Source organism: Mastigoproctus giganteus, chromosome 8, assembly GCF_048544385.1.
Source record: "Mastigoproctus giganteus isolate SK-2022 chromosome 8, ASM4854438v1, whole genome shotgun sequence".
NCBI classification, from domain to species: domain Eukaryota; kingdom Metazoa; phylum Arthropoda; class Arachnida; order Uropygi; family Thelyphonidae; genus Mastigoproctus; species Mastigoproctus giganteus.
This window is the reverse complement of record NC_143582.1, coordinates 174,342,757-174,365,926: the sequence shown is the minus strand read 5'-3', so window position 1 is coordinate 174,365,926 and position 23,170 is coordinate 174,342,757. Positions and strand designations below refer to the sequence as shown.

Here is a 23,170-nt window from a genome sequence, read left to right as displayed (position 1 = left end):
GTTACCTCTTTGAGTAAATCCCACTTCAGCAGACTGTGATCACTGCCACCTAGTGGTTCCTTTATCTGCAGATTCTTAATCCATGAAGAATCACTACTAATAATCAGATCAAGTGTATTACTCCCTCTAGTTGCCTCCTGAACATGCTGATGTAGAAAACAATCATCCAATAAATCCACTAAAGCCTTGCTAATGTGCGAGTGACCAAACCGCAAATTCCAGTCAATATCTGGGAAATTAAAATCCCCCATTATAAGACTCTCTGATTTACTGGCCCACTATTTCCCTGTACAGTTTCTTATTATACTCATCAGAGTCATTAGGCCTATAACACGCTCCTACTCTCAATTTTTGATTTCCCAGTGCTTATGTCACACCAAACTGACTCCACACTGCACTGTCCAGCAAAGTCCACTGGCTGTACCTCCTTGGATTTTTTGTGTTTTTTAACTAATAGCATAACCCCTCCTCCCTTCCTATCCTGTCTATCCTTCCTATACACATTGTACTCCTCAAATTTCAGTTCTGCATTCCTTATATCTGTGTGACACCACGTCTCTGATATCCCAACAATATCTGCCTTTGATGTTGTGAGCAATACCTCAAATTCATCAAATTTATTTACCAAACTCCTAGCATTGGTGTACACACAAGTATACATGCACCTGTTCCTATTCTTAGCTACCCTAACACAACTCGTGTGTTTACCTGTACCGCAATGACTCCCAGCAGTCTCTGAAATATCCTACATCTTGTTTTCCAGGCTGCTGCTCATTCCAAGAGAAGCAGTGCAAGAATCACTTTCACCTCTGCCAGTGGCTACTGTTAATCTATTAGTCCTTGTATCCTCCCCCCCAAGCTAGCAGTTTTCCGACCCACCTAACACTGCCTCGATAGCATCAGCAAATATTCTTGCACCTTTTCTATTTAAGTGTATCCCATCCCTGTAGAAGCAATCTCTCCTGTTACAGAACAAGTAGACCAGGCTGAAAAAAATTCTACCCCTTGAGCCTTGCACAATCTTTCCAGGGCCGAATTGATCGACAAGTCTCTCATCATATACTCCCTCCTATCGTGTCTGCTCAGAATTGCAGACACTTTCAAATTCAACCCTAATTCACGGCTTTTTTTCAACAGTGACTATGACAAGGATTTTTTAAATTATGTTGATCTAGATAATGACTGTGGATTCCCTATGTTGTCTGACAATTACAAACAATCATTTTTTCCAAATTAGAAAAATTTGCAAATTTTTTAGAAAATCTCCCGTAAGAGATAGCATCCTTCAGAATTATGTAAAACAAGAAAAAGGAAAGGAATTAAGTCTGATTCTTGACTGCCAAACAAGATGGAATAGTTTAGAGACCATGACTGAAAGATTTATAACATTAAAAAAATTTGCTGTTTTAGCTTTGAATGATATTGGTGCATATTGGTGTGGAATGAAGCTCAATATCCTAAAATCATGGAGGTTCTTAAGTTTTGGGACCAATATGTCTAGCAGCTGAGACCTTAGGCTGGAGAGATGCCAATTTATTAACAAGTGAAGGCATATTTAAATTTCTGTTAAATGAACTAAAAAAAATTGAAGACTGAAATTAGTTCCAAATTATTAAATGCTTTAGGAGTACGAATTCAAGAAAGAAGACAAGATTGGATTGGTAACCCTTTTGCTATATTTGCAAAATCCACAAAACATTTCAACAAAGAAATCTAAGTGTATTTTCACTAGTTTCAAAAGTAGATATTATTAAGTTATCCGGAAAAATATTGTCTAGAATATATCCAAATTCTTGTATGGAAACAGATTCCGATGATGAATATATCGGAGACACTATTAATCAGGGCAATGCTCTAAAAGAAGCCATGGAAAAATCAATTCATAGGTTTCTTGACGAACCTGAAGAAATAATATCAAATCCGAAGACACTGAAGGCTGAATTTTCAGTATTTGAAGCAACCAATAAAAGAACAAAGAATTTAGGTTTATTATTTGATGTCCTGAAAATGATAAAACCAAGTTCAATAGCCAGTGAGAGAGTATTTTCTATTTCAGGCAATTTTGTATCTATAATAAGAACAAGATTAAGTAATCATTCAGTGGACATTTTATGTTTTTTGAAATAATATTTCCTGAAGAAAAATACTAAATGAAATAAAAATTTATAATTTATATTTTGCACGGATTTTAGTTTTAGATTTCTTTTATTTGGTTTTGTATGGAGTATATTTTATTGTTATAATTTTGTAGTTCCATAAATATTAAATTAACTGAAAAATTTTAAAATAAGTATAAATATTTTTTTACTGTTTTAATTATATATATATAATTTTTTTTTTTTTTTTTGTAAAAATTCAAAAACCGGTTTAACCAGTTTTTTTGGAAATACTGGAATTTGAAAACCGGTTTTTTCAAAAGTCGGTTTTTGTATAAACCCTAGTACTGGCCCATATGCCCTTGTGAGAAATCTTCTCAATCCCAGAAAAGACGGTCATTTGCCTAATCCAACAACAATAAATTTTGACATTCCTGAGAAGTAATGATACTTCATGATTATGGTGTGGATGACCCAGACAGAATTCTGGTTTTAGGCGATAAAGAACTCTTGGTTGAATTGAACCAAGATACAATTTATGGTGATAGCACCTTTGATAAAGTTCCAAACATGTTTTACAAACTGTACATGTGGCATGCCAAGGTAGGTAACTCGTATTTGCCATGTATTTACATTTTGTTACAGAAAAAGAACTTAGATACTTATAATAGAATGTTTGAAATCATGAAACTGTTGGTTCCAAATTTGGTGCCTCAAAAGGTTTTAATGGATTTTGAGAAGGCTTGCATGAATGCAGTGAAGATTGCCTTTACACATGTTGAGGTCAAAGGATGCTATTTCCATCTGTGTCAGAGTCTCATCAGGAAACTCAGCAATGTTGGCTTGAAAACTGAATTTGAAACCGATATAAATATAAAAGTCAGGCTGAAGTCTCTTGCTGCATTAACTTTTGTCCCAGTCTGATGTGAGGAGTTCTTTGATGAGCTTGTTGCCCCATTTCCAGATGACGATAGCTATAATGAGGTGCTCACATACTTCTTTTCCACATACATGGAGGGTGCAGCAGGTAGAGATTCCAATAAGAATATGGAATCATCATGATGCAGCTTTTGAACGGTCACCAAAAAACTACAAACTGCTGTGAGGGATTTCAGAATGCATTTAATTCCCTATTCCACTGCAGTCATCCCAGCATGTGGTTTCTGTACGATGGACTGAAGAGGGACCTGGCTTGCCACAGATTGACACTGGCTAATGCACAGGCATTTAGAGGTGAAAAAGAGAAGATATGATGCACTGCAGAACTTGGTTGCCACTTTTGTGCAGGAATATGAGTAGGTAGAAGACAAACTGAAATACTTGCAGAGATTAGCTAACTTATAGTAATGAAAATTCTATTCAATCCTTGACAAATAAATAAATCACTGAAATATGTCTGAATTAGTTGTTTGTTGATAAAAAAAAACAAAGGATTTTTATCAATAAACATCCAAATATTCTATTTTATTTTTTTACGAAAACCACAAACACGAGAGGTATTAGAACCTATAGTACTTGGTACCGTGCTTGGGTTGGAGGTTGAGAAGATGAAAAAAGATATTTGTTGACATTAGACTTGAAATTCTGTAGACTGTAATTTTCAGGAAATACGTATGAAAGAAGGTTGTTCCAGAAAACGGTAGTTGAATAAATAAACGAGGAAGATGAAAAGTTGTTTGTTTGTTTGTTTGTTGTTTGGTTTTTAGGAGCACTGGCAACTAAGGCCATATTGCTCCGGTATATGCGGTGGTCATTCCCTGACCTTTCTGCATCCTCCGTATTTGGTGGTGACTGGTTCGAACCCCGGTTTAATCAAGAAGCATGTGCTACACACTGCTGCTGCTTCCCACCTGGCTACAGAGACGCCGATGATGAAAAGTTGGTTCTGTGAGTTTGAAGTTGGACAGTAAATGGATGTTGACTGCTGGCGGCACGTGTTCAGACTGTTTTGAAAGAGAGAGTGGGAATTATAGAAGCCAGTTCAGAAGAACAGTGCCCATGGAAGTATCTGTAGAAAAGGCATGCAGCAGAAACAGCACATCTATGAGACAGAGAGTGGAGAGACTCTGTTAGAGAGGAGTCATTAATTAACCTAACTGCCCTCTTCTGTATGGAATCTAGAAGTCTGAGAGAGGTTTTGGGGGCACCGCCTCAGATGTGGGAACAATATTCCATGGTAGGGCAAATTTGCGATTTCTAAAGAGTGAACAGCTGTTTGGATGAAAAGTAACGGCAAGAGCTAAAGAGAACACAAAGTTTTTTAGATGCAGAGGAAGCAATATTTGTAATGTGCTTGTGCCAAGAGAGATTAGAAGTCAGGGTAATCCCCAAAAGAGATATATCATTTTGCCTAGAAATTGGAGTGTCACCAAAGATAAGCATAGGAACAGAAGAATCCTTTTTGGGGGATATAAGACAAGACTGAGTTTTATAAGGATTGAAATTAACTAAGTTGTCTTTGCCCCACTAGAGAATTACCTGGAGATCGGCATTTAAGGAATTGGTAGTGGATATTCAAGAAGTTGAACCTGATTGAGCAGGGCAAGGTTTTTCAAAATGGAAAGTGGAATGCAATGTGCTATCATCGGCAAAACTATGGATAGGATTTCCAGTCAATGGAAGAAGGATATTAATATACAAGATGAAAAGAAGGGGAAAGAACTGAACCTTGGGGGACACCAGCATTAGTGGAGAAGTTAGAAGACAGAGAGCCATCTATTATCACCCTCAGTGAGCGATCAGAGAGAAAATTGGATAACCAATTACAAAAAATAGTTGGCAAAACATAAGATGGAAGTTTGTTTAGAAGACCTTTATGCCAAACACGATTGAAAGCCTTTGAGATATCAAGAGCAACTACTTGTGTTTCACCAAATTTTTCCATTGAATTTGTCTATAAATGGGTAACATAAGCCAGATTATCATCAGTGGATTGACACTGACAGCATCCACACTGGCGATCGTTGATCGTACTGGCAATCATACAGGAAACTCTTAAACTACCTAGAAAGTTTCTAGGTAAAGAGTTGGCGGTTAATTGATTTCTCCATTACTTTAGAAAGAGTAGAAGTAATTGCAATAGGATAATAATTGGATGGGAGGGACTTGTCACCCTTTTTAGGAACTGGCTGGATATGAGCAAATTTCGAAGCAGAAGGGAAAAACACCTTTGGAATAAGAAAGTGAAAAAAGGTGGCAAAGAAGAGGAGTAAGTTCAGGAGCACAGGTTTTGAGAGCAAGTGGAGAAATACCATCAGAACCTGGAACTGTCTTAGCATCAAGATTCGTCAAAATCCTTCCAATATCCTTTTGAAGGAAGACCACATGAGGCATTGAATGGAGCGAGTTGAGAATGGTGAAAGGTGTTTTACAAAGATCATTAATACGAGTTGGAAGAAAAATGGGATGCTAGCAGGTCAGCTCTATCCTTGGCTGAAGTGAAGACAGAACCATCTGGTTTTGACAGAGGTGGGAGCAGAGATGGGCAAAAGTTGCGGCCAGTAGCTTTGGCAAGAGACCAGAATGCTTGGCTACCATTAGGGCAAGAAGCAAGTTTTCTACTCTTAGCCTGTTCAAAATCTAGTTTGAAGCCAATTACGATATGCAACATCCTTCTCTTGAACAGCCTTAGCACATTTATTGGAAAACCAAGGTTTAGATAAAGGACGAGATTTTAAAGTAGAGTGTGGAATAAAGGATTCCATTCCTACAAGAATAATTTCACTGACACGATCTGTTGTTTGTTTGTTATTTGGTTTTTAGGAGCATTAGCAACTAAGGCCACATTGCTCCGGGATATGCGGTGGTCATTCCCTGACCTTTCCGCATCCTCCGTATATGGTGGTGATGGGCTCGAACCCCGATCTAATCAAAAAGCAAAGTGCTACGCACTGCTGCTCCTTCCCACCTGGCTACGGAGGCACCTTTGACTGACACGATATGAGTAAACATTGACATCAGAAGTTTTGAAACAGTAGTCTGACCAAGGAAAAGAATGTAGGTCATTCCATTTTGCATTCTTGTAATGCCAAACAATACGTGGTTGGGAATAGCCATGAGATAAAGGCTCCATTGGGGAAGAGTCAATCACCAAGTTGTGATCTGAGCTATCTAAAGGACCACTCACTTCAACCGAGTACTTAGAAGGGTTGTTTGTGAGAAAAAGATCAAGCGTGTTGGCTGTATGGATAGGACTGTCCGGTATTTTTGTAGGTAAATGAACAATCTGTGCAAGGTCATTAGAAATTACAAAAGCCTCTGCATCTCGACCTGCTGGGTCGGTGTGATTGGAAACGGAAGCCAGCTAGAGTTGTGAACATTAAAATCACCTCACTGTTAGGAAAGTTGGACTGGAGAAAGTCAAGTTGCAAAGAGAGGAAGTCAAACAGCTCCAAGTGATTAGTGGAGTTGTGAGAACGGTAGAGACAACAGATGAATTTGACACAATGAGGTAAAGAGATTTTAAGCCAGAGAAGATCGCAGAGAGGAGATTCCAAATTACCAATTCTCTGACAGAGAATATCGGAACGGACATATTCACAAGTACCACCTTTGAGGCGAAAGAAATCATATAGTGAATAATTTGGGCAGCTGAGATGAGCAGTAGTTGAATTAACCAATGACTGGGATTCTGTCAGAAAAAGTACATGGTGTTTGACAGACTGCATGTGGAATTGGACATCGTTGCGATTAGAATCGAGACCACATATATTTGTGAAATGAACTAGGAAGTGTTTGGGAGGTTTAGATCTTTTCACAGGTAAGCTTACTCTATTAGTTTGAGAATTCATGGTGTATTCAACAGTAAGAAAAAGTGGGGGGACTGCTGGATGAAGTAATAATTTTTGGATATGGCGTACATATGGTAAGAATATACCCAGATCCTTGACATAACGTGGCCTCGACAAGGCCCCCTGCATACACACTACTCGGACTCCCTCCAGTCACTATATGGCAGAGTAGATGTAGCAAGATTATACACTAGCTAATCCGGAAGCCTCCTAGAGAGTTACCAATAGGTTCGGTCCAGTGTACTAGCAGCCAGCCTGCGAACACAGTTTTAGGGCTGTACCCTCGAAATGTAAGGAAGATTGGATCTCATCATAACCTCAAAAGTCATCAATCATACTGCATGATGGAAGAGATGGGGAAGGGTTGACCGGAACTTAGCTCTGGAGACTAAATGTGGGTTCCACCACTTCAAGCAAAGTGGTGGTATTGCACTGGTTGATGAGAGTCATCTACCACCTAGTATTGCCTTGTAACACAGAGGGGCGGCATTCCTCCATGTGGTGTGAGCACCACACCTTACCCCTGCTTACACTGATTCATACCTGGGTGGTCACCCACAGTGTGCTTGTGCATAGGTTATACCCAGGATTACTAATAGTCCCACCATCGTGAAGGTGCAAGCAGAGGATTTGGCTGTCACAGACCGTCCGGACTTTGCCGAAATTGGGTCTTCTTGACTTGAATGTCATCCAAATATCAGTTCCATCAGCGTTTTACACTCCCAGGTTGCCAGTACAGCTTGTCTGGCATTATCTGAGAGAATGTCTGTAACATCATCAAGGACCAACAAATTTTATATTAAAATCAAAAGTTATATTAAAATACATCGTATTGAAGTAGAAATAAAATATATAAATTCAACATTTTATTGCATTTTGAAATATGAAATAATTTGTTTTTTGTAAACTAAAAATAATGTGAGCATTTATCTGTGTGAGCAATTTTCCATGTGGGTATTTTTCTTGTGAGCATTAATGCCAGTGGGGTTTTCTGTGCGGATTTTCGTGTCGATTTTTTTCATATGCATATTTATCTGGTCACCATTATAAGCATAATGACACTAATAAGTACAGCGAACAATTGCACAGAGAAAAGATGGACCAGTATATCAGTATGTCTAATAAAGGGGGATTTTAACTTCCCAGATATTGACTAGAACTTGTGTTGGTCACTGCCAAGACTTTTGTGGATTTATTGGATGATTGTTTTCTACAGCAACATGTTAGAGAGAGAGTAATACTCTTGAACTCATTATCAGCAGTGATTATTCATGCATTATGAATTTGCAGATAAAGGAACTACTGGGTGGCAGTGATCATAGTGTACTGATGTGGGATTTACTTTAAAGATTTTACTACCATCAGGGGTAAAGGGAAGGGTTTTTGTTTAGGTGACCACAGTGGTCTCAGACAGTTTTTAAATTCTATACAGTGGGACCAACTGATGACATTACCAACAACAAATTCTAAATGGAAGGCATTCAAGAAATTAATCGTGGAAGCTACTAGGCTTTTCATACCGATTAAGAAATACTGTTCAAGGTTTAGACCTAAAAAAGAGCAGAAGTCTGAAAAACAAGATGCAGGATATTTCGGAGACTGCTGGTAGTCATTGCGGTACAAGTAAACACATGGGTTGTGTTAGGGTAGCTAAGAATAGAAACAGGTGCATGTATACCTGCGTGTACACCAATGCTAGGAGTTTGGTAAATAAATTTGATGAATTTGAGGTATTGCTCAAAACATCAAAGGCAGATATTGTTGGGATATCAGAGACGTGGTGTCACACAGATATAAGTAATGCGGAACTGGAATTTGGGGAATACAATGTGTATAGAAAGGATAGACAGGACAGGAGGGGAGGAGGGGTTATGCTATTAATTAAGAAACACATAAAGTCCAAGGAAGTGAAGCCAGTCGACATCGATGGACAGGGCAGTGTCGAGTCAGTTTGGTGCGACATAAGCATAGGGAAATCAAAATTGAGAGTAGGAGTGTGCTATAGGCCTAATGACTCTGATGAGTATAATAAGATATTGTACAGGGAAATAGAGTGGGCCAGTAAATCTGAGAGTCTTATAATGGGGGACTTTAATTTCCCAGATATTGACTGGAATTTGTGGGTTGGTCACTCGCACACTAGCAAGGCTTTTGTGGATTTATTGGATGATTGTTTTCTACATCAGCATGTTCGTGAGGCAACAAGAGGGAGCAATACTCTTGATCTGATTATCAGTAGTGATTCTTCATGCATTAAGAACCTGCAGATAAATGAACCACTAGGTGGCAGTGATCACAGTGTGTTGAAGTGGGATTTACTCAAGGAGGTAACTACCATCAGAGGTAAAGGGAAGGGTTTTTGTTTTCGTAAAGGCGACTACGATGGTCTGAGACAGTATTTAAATTCTATACAGTGGGACCAACTGATGATGTTACCAACAGCAAACTCAAAATGGGAAGCATTCAAGGAACTAATCTTGGAGGCTACCAGGCTTTACATACCAACTAAGAAATATTGTTCGAGGTTTAGGCCTAAATGGTTGTCAGATGAACTAATGAGACATGTGGCAGAGAAGAAAAATGCATGGGATACTTACAAATTAATGGGTGACATGGAAGCCTATGATAGATATAAGTTGGTCTGTAACCAAGTCACAAAGGAGATTAGGCAGGCAAAGGCAGACTACGTAAAAACCTTGGCAAAGGATGCAAAGAAAAACAGAAAAGAGTTCTTTACCTATTTAAACTCAAGAAGGAAAGGGATGAATCAGATTGGTCCACTGGATATTAATGGTTCAACAGTTGAGGATCCTGCTCAGGTGGCTAACAATCTAAACGAGTATTTTGCATCTACATTCACGCATGAGGAGTTATTCAGGAAGGAGAATGATGTAGGTAAAGTAAACATTGGCAGTGAGCTGGATGATTTTGTAATAACTGAGAGGAAAGTGGAGGAGAGATTGTTGAGGATAAACATAAAAAAGGCACCTGGGGTGGATGGGATCTATCCAGTTATATTAAAGGAGGCAGCAAAGGAAGTATGCAAACCCCTAGCCATAATTATGAGAGCTTCTTTGGACTCAGGGGAGGTGCCCATAGACTGGAGATGTGCAAATGTAACCCCAATTCACAAAGGAGGATCAAAGGCTGACACAAGTAATTATAGACCTGTTAGTTTAACTTCTGTTCCAGGTAAATTAATGGAGGCACTGGTTAAAGAAGCACTGCAGGATCATCTAGACAAGAATTCAGTTATAGCTCAGACGCAGCATGGTTTTGTTAAGGGCAGGTCTTGCCTGACCAATTTGATTGGATACTATGATGTAGTCACAAAAGAACTGGATGCAGGGAATAACTTTGATATTATATATTTGGATCTTAGAAAGGCTTTTGATACTGTTGCACATGGAAGACTGCTGCACAAATTGGAGCAGTGTGGCATTGGAGGCAAATTGCTGCTATGGATAAGGGGATGGTTGAGTGGCAGAAGACAGAGAGTGGTAATCAATGGACACTGCTCAACGTGGACTAATGTTATTAGTGGAGTTCCTCAAGGTTCAGTGTTGGGTCCGTTGTTGTTTTCGGTGTTTATGAATGATATTGATGATGGGATATCAAGTTTAATGTCCAAGTTTGCAGATGATACAAAGGTTGGCAGGGTCGTTAAGGACAATACTGACGCTATGCTGCTGCAACAGGATCTGGAAAGGTTGAACAGATGGGCTGAGAGGTGGCAAATGAGGTTTAACATCGACAAATGTAAAGTGCTGCATATGGGAAACAGTAACCCCAGAGCAACGTATCAACTCTGCGGTACTACACTGACAGTGGTGGAGAATGAAAAGGACCTGGGGGTAATTGTGCAGGCAGATATGAAGTTCTCTGAGCAGTGCAGACGAGCTGCAAGAGTAGCGCATGGTGTCTTGTCAATGATATACAGGAATTTTTCTAGCAGGGATAAGGAGGTGATTATTCCCTTGTATAAGGCAATGGTAAGGCCACATCTTGAGTACTGTATACAGGTCTGGAGGCCTCATTTCAAGAAGGATGTAGAGCTGCTGGAACGGGTACAGAGAAGGGCAACAAGATTAGTAAATGGAACAAAGGGTTGCTCTTACGAAGAAAGGCTTAAGTTTTGCAAATTACAGAGTCTGGAGACTAGGCACCGGCGAGGTGATCTGATAGAGGTGTATAAGGCTTTGAATGGTTTGAGCATGCTCAATGCCAATGGGATTCTTCATCTTTCTCAGAATAATCACCTCAGAGGGCATAAATTCAAATTGAGGAAGGACGGATGTCGGATAGATGTGCGGAAATTTGCCTTTGGCCAGCGGGTGGTTGGTTGGTGGAACCGACTTCCATCACTTGTTGTTGAAGTTGATAGCCTAAACAAATTTAAAGCTCAACTGGACAGGTATTTCGAACGAACGGAGGGGTGAAATGGGAGTGGTGTGTTTTTTTTTTTTTTTTTTTTTTTTTTTTTGGCTGATGCTGAATAAGCTTGCTTTCTTGCATCATATGCCTCTGCTAATGCTAATGCTAATGCTAAATGAATGTCAGATGAATGAATGAGTCTCGTTGCAGAGAAGAAAAATGCATGGGATGCATATAAATTATCAGGCGACACAGAAGACTATGGTAGATATAGGCTTGTCTATAATCAAGTCACAAAGGAGATTAGGCAAGCAAAGGCAGATTATGAGAAATCTTTGGCAAAGGATGCTAAGAAAAACAGTAAGGACTTCTTTACTTATATAAACTCTAGAAAGAAGGGGATAAGCCAGATTTGTCCACTTGATATTGATGGCTCAACGTTTGATGATCCTGCTCAGATAGCTGACTGGAACCACTGTCAAGAAGTGATCATGCAATCATCAGCTGGAAGATGATGAAAGATGTTGCAGTAGTTAAAGGTTTAACTACTTAAGGTTTGGGAGGCAACTGAGTATGAAAAAGCACTGGCTGAGGGCAAAGAATGGGGACAAGGAATTTTTCATGTATATGAATACAAAGAAGAAGAAAAAACAAATCAGATAGGACTCTTATGCACAGGGTGTGGGAAAGTCTTAGATAACCCAGCTGATGTCGCAGATGAACTGAATAGGTACTTTGCATCGGTCTTTACCATTGAAAGACCCTTCATGCTGAGAAGAGACAGCTATATGAAATTAGCGATGTTGTAATTACAGATTGTTTATTAGAAAATCTTTTCAGCATAAAGGCAAATAAGGATTCCGAAGTTGATGGCATACACAGTTTGATTTTGAGGGAGAGCGCGAGGGAGTATATTGAACAATTGAAGTAAATTATGAGGGCATCTTTGGACTCAGGGGAGTTTCTTTAGATTGGAGAAGACCACATTTGGAATGCCATGTTCAAGTATGGAAACCTCATCTGAAAAAAGACAGGCAATTCGATTGGTGAGATTGGCAGAAGGACGACTGTATGAAGAAAGACACCAATTATGTGGGCTACAGTACTTGGCAACCAGGCACCTCAGAGGTGACCTGATTGAGGTGTATAAGGATTAGTAGCTCTTAGAGGGATTAGTAAAATGAATGAAGGCAGAATTCTCGCTGTTATAAAGAATTCCAGAACTAAGGGTCACAAATTCAAATTACAGGGTTTGAGGTTTAGATTACATTGTAGGAAGTTTTTTTTAGCCAGTGAGTCGATTGCTGGAACAGGTTGCCTTCACTGGTAGTAGTTAAGACTGACAGTTTGAATAAATCCAAAGATCAACTGGATAGTTGCCTGTGTGAGGAGGGAAGCATAAAATTTGCATTTTCTTATATACTTGGTTTGTTTTTTTTGCCAGTGCAGGAAAAGCCTGTGGCTTCCTTGCACCTTATGGCAAATACTATTACTGCCAACTGTACTACCCATGAGGGCAAATATGATTGGCTCGTTCTAGGAAACTTCAAATAACCTCTTATAGGCTAGAATACAGAGACTAGAAATACACTATAAGGTAACAGATTTTTGAATCATATGGATGATTGCTACTTACCTCAGCATGTTCAAGAGTGTACAAGGGGTTCAAATATCTTAGATCTAGATCTTACTAAGGAGCCTAATTGCAACAAAAACTTAAAAGTGGGGAAACTAGTAGCAGACAGTGGCCACAATACCATAAAATGGATTGTATCTAAAGAAACCTATGTAGTCAAAGTTAAAGGCAAGAGATTCAATTTTAAGAGAGGGAATTATAATGGAATGTTATATTTCTTAGACTCAATTAACTAAAGTAATTACTGTATGTCAGATACAAATACACTATGGAAAATATTAAAGAATTTTACCCCCAAGGCCACAAATGTATTCATACCAGTGTATTCATATTCAGTTTCAAATTTCATAAATGTAAGATGCCAGTATGGACAATTAGTGAGGACAAATGCAGACAATCATGTGATTCCAATTTGTATGAGCATTATAAGAGAATATGTAACAAAACCACTAATTTGGGCTGCCAGAACAGGTCATGGAATCAATGATATATAAGAATTCTGCTAGCAGAGACAATGAAGTGATTATCCCTTTGTATAAGGCCATGGTCAGACCACACCTTAAAGTGAGGCTTCCAGACCTGTATACAGGTCTGGAGGCCTCACTTTAGGAAGGATGTAGAGTTGCTAGAACGAGTACAAAGAAGGGCAACAAGATTGGCGAGAGGAACAAAGGTGTGCTCTTACCAAGGAAGGCAAGTTCTGCAAGTTGCAGCATCTGGAGACTAGGCACCTGTGAGGTGACCTGATTGAGGTGTATAAGGCCTTGAATGGTTTGAGCAGGCTGAATGCCGATGGGATTATTCTGCTTACTCAGATTACAAACCTGAGTGGGCATAGATTCAAATTGAGGAAAGACAGCTGCAGAATAGATGTGCAGAAGTTTGCCTTTAGCCAGCAGATAGTTGATTGCTGGAACAGACTTCCATATGTTGTGGAAGTCGATAGCTTAAATAAATTTAAGGCTGACAAACATTTGACAAACTAGACAAACATATGGAGAGACCAGATGGATGAAACGGGAAGGGGTTTTTTTTTTTTTTTTGCTTTTTTGTTTTGGCTAATGCTGTATAAGCTTGCTTTCTTGCATCATATGCCTCAACTAATGTTAATGGGGTAAGATAGATAAAAGCTGATTAAAGTTGCTAGCAAAGAGCTAACAATGAGGACAAGGAGTTTACCTCATATGGGAATATGAGCATAAATCCAATAGGTCCCTTAAATGGTTGCAGTTAAGTTCCCGAGAAAGCCCAGCAAAAACGACAGATGAGCTAAACAGATACTTCTCATAAAGACATAGCCGAGTGGTCAAGAGTGCAAGTGCAGTAGCACATGCTCTTTGAGTGGACCAGGGTTCAAGCCTGTGACTACTAAATATGATTAACATTTGTATTGACTGATTGTAAACTCCACTGGTCTGGTGGTCGTGCCGGATTATAAACAAGGAAAAAAGAACAATATTTACAGTGAAGAGCAAGCTTAAAACTCTGGGAAATATTAAGGTATTAGACTTCTGTAAAATAAGTTACATTACAATTTCAGATAAGCATTTGATAGAAATGCTACTGGGCTTAAAGGAGGGCAAGGTTTTAGGTGATGATGATAGTATACATATTCAGTTTTAATTAAAGTCTGCATACTAGTGTTTCAAATCACTGGAAATGTTAATGAGCATCACTGAACTCTAGAAAAATTCACTTTGACTGGAGAAGTAGTAATATCTGCAAAACTGACAGAGGTAGTAGTAATAGAAAATCATGCTAGAAAGCAAGCTCATACAGCATTAGCCAAAAAAAAAAAAAAAAAAAAAAAGTTCACCCATCCATACCGTCCAAAAATTTGTCTAGTTCTCCCTTAAATTTATTCAACCCATCTACTTCCACAGATGGAAGCCTGTTCTGAGCCCACTGGCTGAAGAGAAACTTCCACACATCTATCCTGCAACCATCCTTCAACTTAAATTTATGTCCCCGTTAATACCATTAACATTCAACTTACTCAATCCATTCAAGGCTTTAAACACCTCAATCAGATCTCCCCACAGGTGCTTAGTCTCAAGATGCTGCCATTTGCAGAACTGAAACCTTTCTAGGTAAGAGCACCCTTTCACCAGTCTGGTTGCCCTTCTCTGCAACCATTCCAGCAGATCTACATCCTTCCTAAAATGACGCCACCACACATGTAGACATTACTCAAGGTGCAGCCTTATACAAAGGGATAATCACCTCCTGATCCCTGCTAGCAAAGTTTCTGTATATCATTGGCAAAATCTCATGAGCTCTCCTGGCAGCATGTCTGCACTACTCAGAGAAGTTTTTGTCTGACTACACCATTACCCGCCGGGTCTTTTTCATTGTCCACTATCTTCAGTGTAGTACCACACAGCTGATAAGTTATTCTGGGGGTTATTGCTACCCACGTGCAGTACCTTGCATTTGTCAATGTTAAACTTCAACTGCCATTTCTCAGCTCATCGACTAATTTTCCTAGATCTTGTGGTAGCTCACCCAATTACTGCTGTTAACCACCCTGTCAACCTTGTCAATGTTAAACTTCAACTGCCATTTCTCAGCTTCAACCCAATTTTCCTAGATCTTGTGGTAGCTTACCATGTCAAACTTTGTATCATCAGCAAATTTAGATGTTAAGCCTGATATACCTTCATCAATATCATTGATAAATATTGAATACAATGGACCCAGCACTGAACCATGGGGAACTCCACTAATAACATTAGTCCACAGAGAGCAGTGCCCACTGATAACCACTCTCTGTCTTCCACTTAACCATCCCTTTATTCATAGCAGCAACTTGCCTGTAATGCCATATTGCTCCACTTTGTAAAGCAGTCTTTTATGTGCAACAGTATCAAAGCCTTCCTGAAATCCAAGTATATCATGTCAAAATTATTTTTTGCATCCAGTTCCTTGGTCACTGCATCATATTAACTATCAGATTGGTTAGACAAGACTGCCCCTTGACAAATCCATGCTGTGATTGCAGTATAATTCCATGCCTGTCCAGATGGTCCTGCATTACTTCTTTAACCAGTGATTCCATTATTTTCTCTTGTTAAGCTAATAAGTCTGTAATTAATCATGTTGCCCTTTGATCTCCCTTTATGAATTGTGGATATATTCGCACATCTCCAGTCCATAGGGATCTCTCATGAATCCAAGGATGCTCTCATAATTATGGCTAAGAGTTTGCTTACCTCCTTTGCTGCCTCCGTTAATATAATTAGATAGATTCCATCTGCTCCAGGTGTCTTTTTTATGTCCATCCTCAACGATTTCTCCTCCACTTACCTTTCAGTTGTCACAAAGTCGTTTAACTCCTTGTTAGAATTTGATAAACTTCTAGCATTCTCCTTCCCTAAAGAATTCCTCATATGAATGAAGATGCAAAATACCTATTCAATTTGTCTGCAACCTGAGCAGGGTTGCAGACAAATTGAATACCATAACCAAGACATCAAGTGGCCCAATGTGATTCACCCCTTCCTTCTACTGTTAAGACAAGTAGAGAAATCTTTACATTCTATGCCAGAGACTTCCCAAAATTTGCCTTAGCTTGCCTAATTTCCTTTGTGACTTGATTAAAGAATAAGAGTAAGAACAGTTGCACAGATACTTGCATGTATGCTCATACTAGGAGTATAATAAATAAATTTGATGAATTTGAAGTACTAATTTCCAGTCAAATAGAAGGAGGCATTAATACACAAGAGGAAAATGGTGAACAAAAACAAACAGAACCATGGTTTGCTTTTTTCCAGAAAATTAGAAGACAGTCATCTGCTATCACCTGCAGTGAGTGGTCAGAAAGAATATTGACTACTCACAATTGCAAAAAACAGATGGGAGTCAATAAGATGGGAGCTTGATTAGAAGGCCTTTAGCCAAACAACTGAAAGTATTATAAATGTCAAGACTGCTTGAATTTTATTGAATTTTTCCATCAAATTTTTCCAAAGATAAGTAATATAAACCATTATATTATTCATCATACAACATAAACACAATATATCACTGGTGGATTGGCACTGATCAGATAAAAGGTTGAGAGAGTTTAAGAGTTAGCAGTTAATGAATTTCTCCATTACTTTGGAAAGAGTAGAGATACATACAATGGGACAACAACTAGGAAGGAGGAGGGGATTTCTCACCCCCTTTTAGGAACTAGCTGAATACAAACAAATTTGTAAGCAGAAGGGGAAAAAAATCAGCAGAATAAGAAAGTGCAAAAAAAAAAAAAAAAAACAGAAAACAAAATAGGAGCAAGCTCAGGTGCACAGGTTTTTGAGAGGCTTGGAGAAATACCATCAGGACCTGGAGCCTCCTTGGCATCAAGATCACTCAGAACTCTTCTAACATCCTTCTGTTGGAAGGCATTGAACAGAGTGTATCGGGTATATATATCCAGAGTGTATTGGGTATATATATACCCAATACACTCTGGGTATATATTGTGTATATATATAGAGTGTATAGTAGTCAATGATGTTTCAATATATTCAATTTTTCAATTTCCTTATCTGAGGATGCAACAAAACAGGTTGTAACCTAGGCAGCAGCACAGATGGGCAGAAGTTGTAACAAGAGACCAGAATGCTAGACTACCACTTGTATAAGAACCAAGTTTTCTATCCTTGGCCTATTCAAAATCAAGTTTGGATGGATTAATAACTGTGTTACAATTGCTGAAAGCTTTAGTGTAGGCAGTAAATGAAGATGGAAGATTTGGATACAAGCTAATAGACATGCTACATTCTTATCTTGACCAGCCTTAGCATGTTTATTAGAAAATCACAGTTCAGACAACGGAGGAGATTTTAGGGTGGAATTAGGAATAAAAGATTTCATCCCCACAAGGGTAATTTCATTAACACAATCTGAGCAAACATTGGGATCGGAAGATTTAAAACAGTAATCCAACCAATAAAGAGGTAAAATTATGATTTTTATTATAAAAAAACATATTAGATAGGTATGCATAAAAATTTAAAGTAAACTTAAAATGCAAATCAGTCAAGTAAATAGAAATAATGTGGAGAACATTCCATTTTGCATTCTTGTAATGCCAAAGTAACACATGGCTGAGAATGGCCAATATACACAGGGGCTCCATTAGAGAAGAGGCCACCACCAAGTTGTGATAGTCTCTTCTTACACAGCTTGTTCCTGAGGAAAAGATTTAAGATTAGGATTCTCTGCTATTCTGCTAGGTAAATGAACAAGCTGTGTAAGTTCATCAGTAATCACAAAAGCCTCAGCATCTCAACCAGCTAGGTTCATGTAACTAGAAAACTGAAACCAGCTGAAGTTGTAGGTATTAAAATTGCTAAGGAAAGGTACTTTATCACTAGGAAAGTTAGACTGGAGAAAGTAGTTTCAGAGTTCTGACTGATTAGTATGGTTGGGTGAATGACAGAAAAAGATGAATTTGACAAAATATGGGGGGGGGGGGAGAGATAGAGATTTTAAGCCAGAGGAAAACAAAAAGAGGAGATTCCAAATTAGAAAGTCCCTGGCAAGGAATATTTAAATGGACATATGCCCAAGTACCATCTTTGAAGAAAAAGGAATCATGAAGTGAATAATTAGGACAACTGAGGTGAGCAGTGGTTGAGGCAACAGATTCAATTTTGTAGATTATAGATGGAAATCAACATTGAGAATGAACTGAAGCCATGAAGTGAAATGAATAAAGAAATTTCTGAGATGATTAGATCTTTTCACAGGTAAGTTTTTTCTGCTAGTTTCGCTATTTGTGATGCACTCAATAGATAAAGTAAAAAAGGAGGGGAGAAATGGGAATATATATGAATTAATAAAATTTTTGGATATGGCACACACACACACACAGCAAGAATTTACCCAGCTCCCTGACACAGCAAGAATTTACCCAGCTCCCTGACACAAGGAATTGACATCTAAATTCATGCATGAGGAGTTCTTTAGAGAGAGGAATTCCAGAAGTTCATCAAAACCTAATAAGGAGCTAAATGATTTTGTGATAACTGAGAGGAAAGTGGAAAAAAAATTGTTGAAGCTTAACATAAAAAAGGTGCCTAAGACACAGCATGATCTTGATAATGCCTGGTACATCAGGGGCTCACATCTGGTGAGTATGGGCATGGCACACCCAGGGTCCTGAGCTGGATATCATCATTCTTCTCTTTCATGGTGATTCCCTTCTACTTCTGACTCTCTCTCTTTCTCTCTCTCTCTCTCTCTCTCTCTCTCTCAGGGTAACTCAGAAATTTTTTTGTTGGCTGGTACAGCATAAGCCTGAGGCTTTCTTACACCATATGGCTAATAATAATAAGTTATCGAATGCAGACACTGTGGGAATATAAGAGACGTAGTGTCACTCAGACTAAGTTATGCAGAATTTCAATACGGTGAGAAAAAATGTCAGTACAGAAAGGATGGAGGTACTCTTAGTTAGGAAGCATATTAAATCTAAGGCAGAGCATGCAGTCAACATGGGTGACCAATGCAATGTTGAGTTAGTGTGCTGTCACATAAGCACTAGAAACACAAAAATAACTATACAAAGAAATAGATTGGGCCAGTAAATCAGAATACCTTATAATAGGAGATTTTAACTTTACAGATATTGAATGGAACTTGCAGGTTGGTCATTCCAACATTAGCAAGACTTCTGTTGATTTATTGGATAACTGTTTTCTACAGCAGCATTTTAGAGAATGCAACGAGAAGCAATACAATTGAGCTGATTATCAGCAGCAATTCTTCATATATTAAGAACCTGCAGACAAAAGACCTAGGTGGCAGTGATCACACTGCAATGTGGTATTTTGATAAAGAAATAAATCCAGCCAAGGGTAAAGGGAAGAGTTTTTGCTTTTGTAATGGTGACTACAGTGGTCTCAATTATAGTTAGGGAAGGATGCTACGTGGTTGTTTTCCATTAAGGTTATTATTATATTAATACCACTCTTATACTACATGAAATTAATAATATAGTTTATTAGGCTGTTCGCCTAAATTACTATACATTAAGGTAACGTTTTGGCTATTTTACCGATGCCCATCATCAGACCATGCTGTTGGGGGAACAGAAAATAGAAAGGGTTATAAATTTGAATATTTTAGAATATTACATTACAATTACCAATTTTACAATTATAATTACCAATATTACAATTTGCAAATTACGATTCTAAAGTATTACGTTTTGAATTGCCATTACAATAGAAAACAGGACACATAAGATAAATACAAAGAGTTTAAATTCTTACCTATGCTCCCAGAAACCTGATGTGCATACAGACAAGCACCACTAACAGCAGTTAATTTATAAGTGAGGGATTAACTCTATTGGCCAATAGGTTAGTGCAAAGTTTTTATCCTGGATCTAGGGTTCTTATAGTGGAAGCCTGGGGCGACCTCTGCTCCCATACTCTGCACAACAGGGTTGGTGTGCAGGCTGGTTCAGGATCTTACCGATACCTATCATCAGACCATCAACATCATCAATGGACCAATGTGATTCAGTCCCAAGGGTCCCAATTCAGTCCCAAGGATTGATATCAAGTGGACCAATCACATTGGTCCACTTGATATCGATGATTGAACTACTGATGATCCTGCTCAGGTTGCTGACAAACTGAATATGTATTTTGCATCTAAATTCATGCATGAGGAGTTCTTTAGGGAGAGGAATTCCAGAAGTTCATCAAAACCTAATAAGGAGCTAAATGATTTTGTGATAACTGAGAGGAAAGTGGAAAAAAAATTGTTGAAGCTTAACATAAAAAAGGTGCCCAAGATCTATCTAATTATATTAAGGAAGGCAGCAAAGGAGAAAAGTAAACCCTTAGTCATAGTTATAAGAGCATTCTTGGATTCAGGGGAGGTCCCTATAAAAAACAGATCATTAATACTGAAAAGAGATCCTCAATTCACCAGGGGGGGGATAAAAGAGTGACATGAGTAATTACAGACCTGTTAGCTTAACTTCTGTTCTGGAGAAAATAATGGAGTCTCTGGTTAAAGAAATCAGAGCAAACTGCTGCAACAAGATCTGAACAGTAAAAAGTACTGCATATGGGTAGCAGCAACCCCAGAGTAACATACTAACTATGTGGTATTACACTCAGGGTAGTGGAAAATGAAAATCGCCTGGGGGTAATTGTGGAGTCAGATATGAAGTTCTCTGAGCAGAGGAGAGCAGAGGCAGCCAGGCCAGCTCATGGTATTTTGTCTACTCCGACATACAGGAACTTTGCTATTAGGGATAAGAAGGTAATTTTCCTGTTGTATACGGCAATGGTTAGGCTGTATCCTGAGTACTGCATACAGGTCTAGAGGCCTCATTTTAGAAAGGATATAGATCTGCTGGAAAGGCAAGAGGAAAAGGGAAATGAGATTGGTGAAAAGAATGAAAGGGTGGTCTTATCAAGACACGCTTCAGTTCACGGTAACGTAATGTACCGTGATTTCTCATTATTAAAAGCAGATTATTGGAGTTCATGAGTGTAATGCAGCTGAAATTTACTTACCAGTACACCCTCCAGACTGCCTCAGTCTTAGGGTATTTATCTCCCCTTCCCCGCTGTTTTAAAATAGGAAAACCAACTTTTACAGGTGGTGTGTGTTATTGGTAGTGGCAGTAGAAGTTATTTTCCTATCAGGTTAAAACAGTGGGAAGGGGAGATAAACACCCTAAGACTGAGGCAATCTGGAGGGTGTACCTGTAAGTAAATTTCAGCCCACTCATGAACTCCAATAATCTGCTTTTAATAATGAGAAAAAACTAATCAATATATCGTTATCAACTTCTACTTACTGCCACTATTGATAACACCATCAGTTTGGCAAGAATGCAGGGAGAAACTGCAGTAGCAGGAAACAAGTTTGTTTGGTATAAGTTTACCAAAGTTTCCCATGGTTCTCGTGTTGGCTCTCTTTACCTTAGCCGAAAAAATAATAAGAGTTAAGCATTGTGTAGATCAGTGTCCATTTAGGTAGTTGAAAGGAAGGTGGCAGTAACTTAAAATAATAAAGTTTACCTTAACCCTTCAGTTACTGGATGAGTTCTGTAAGTCACTAGCACATTTATTTTTATTTTATTTTTTAAAATCAGTTCAAGGTATACACCTACCCCAGAAATGGCCTACATTGGCAGGGGGTTTCTTTTTTAACAGAATACATAGCACAGAATCTGTGTGTGAGTTGGAAGCAAAGGTATATGAGAATGGGAGTAATGTATAGAACAGAAGTATATGAAGAATATGAAGAGAGTCTTTACATGAGGATAGAATGGGCAAGCAAGCATGAATGTCTTGTTATGGGTGACTTTAATCTGCTCCAGATTGATTATAATAAGTGGGAGGGAAACTCATAATGAGGAAAAACGTTTTTAAATAAACTAGATTATTATTTGTACCAGCATCTTAGAGAAAGTGCTAGGGGCAAGAATATCCTTGACCTCATCATTACTAATAAATCAAATGACATCACATGGCTTAAATTACAGGAAGAGATCAAACAATCATCAATTAGAAGATGAAGAAAGATACTGCAGTAGTTAAAGGTAAAGGCACAGGTTTTAACTTCAGAAGAGGGGACTTTGGCAGTTTAAGGCGCTATATGGCATCTGTGAATTGGGTGAATTGCTGAGGGATGGCAAATACATTTGAATTATGGAGTACTTTTAAATAAAAAAATCACATAAGCCATGAACGCATAGGTACGTTAAGAAACTTGCAAAGTTGTTAAGAAAATTGTTAAGAAAACTGTAAAAAGAAGCTGAAATGGATGACTGCAGAGCTAGCTCGTCAAATAAAACAGAAAAAGATAGCATGGGACAGTTACAGAGCGATGGAAATGCTAAAGTCTACAAGTAAAGTCTACAAGTAAGTATACAAGTTGATCTGTAATAGTACCACAAATAAGGTCAGGTAGACCAAACCTGCATATGGGAAAGCATTGGCTAAGAGAACAAAGAATGGGGACAAGAAATTTTTCATGTATGTGAATACAACGAAGAAGAAAGCTAATCAAATCAGACCCTTGTGCACTGGCTGTGGGAAAGTCTTAGATAAGACCCCCCCCTGATGTTGTGGATGAATTGAATAGGGACGTTGCATCAGTCTTTACTGACGAAAGACTGTTCGTGCTGTGAAGAGGCTGTGCGAGTGAGGCCCAGCCATATGAAATTAGTGATATTGTCATTACAGATGACTGTTTATTAGAAAAACATTTGAGCATAAAGTAAGGCTCCTGGAGTTGATAGCATATAC

At 38.5% G+C, this 23,170-nt stretch overlaps 1 protein-coding gene across 1 annotated transcript in view; it reads right to left on the bottom strand.

Moving 5' to 3' along the window:
* Positions 1-21,837, bottom strand: part of LOC150082019 (uncharacterized) — a 115,644-nt gene extending 93,807 nt beyond the window's left edge. The window contains exon 1 of the mRNA XM_090379068.1: positions 21,715-21,837. Within this exon, the coding sequence (XP_090235194.1) occupies positions 21,715-21,814 (100 nt within the window). The 5' untranslated portion in view covers positions 21,815-21,837. The remainder of the gene's footprint in view (positions 1-21,714) is intronic.
* Between the last annotated feature and the right edge of the window lie 1,333 nt (positions 21,838-23,170).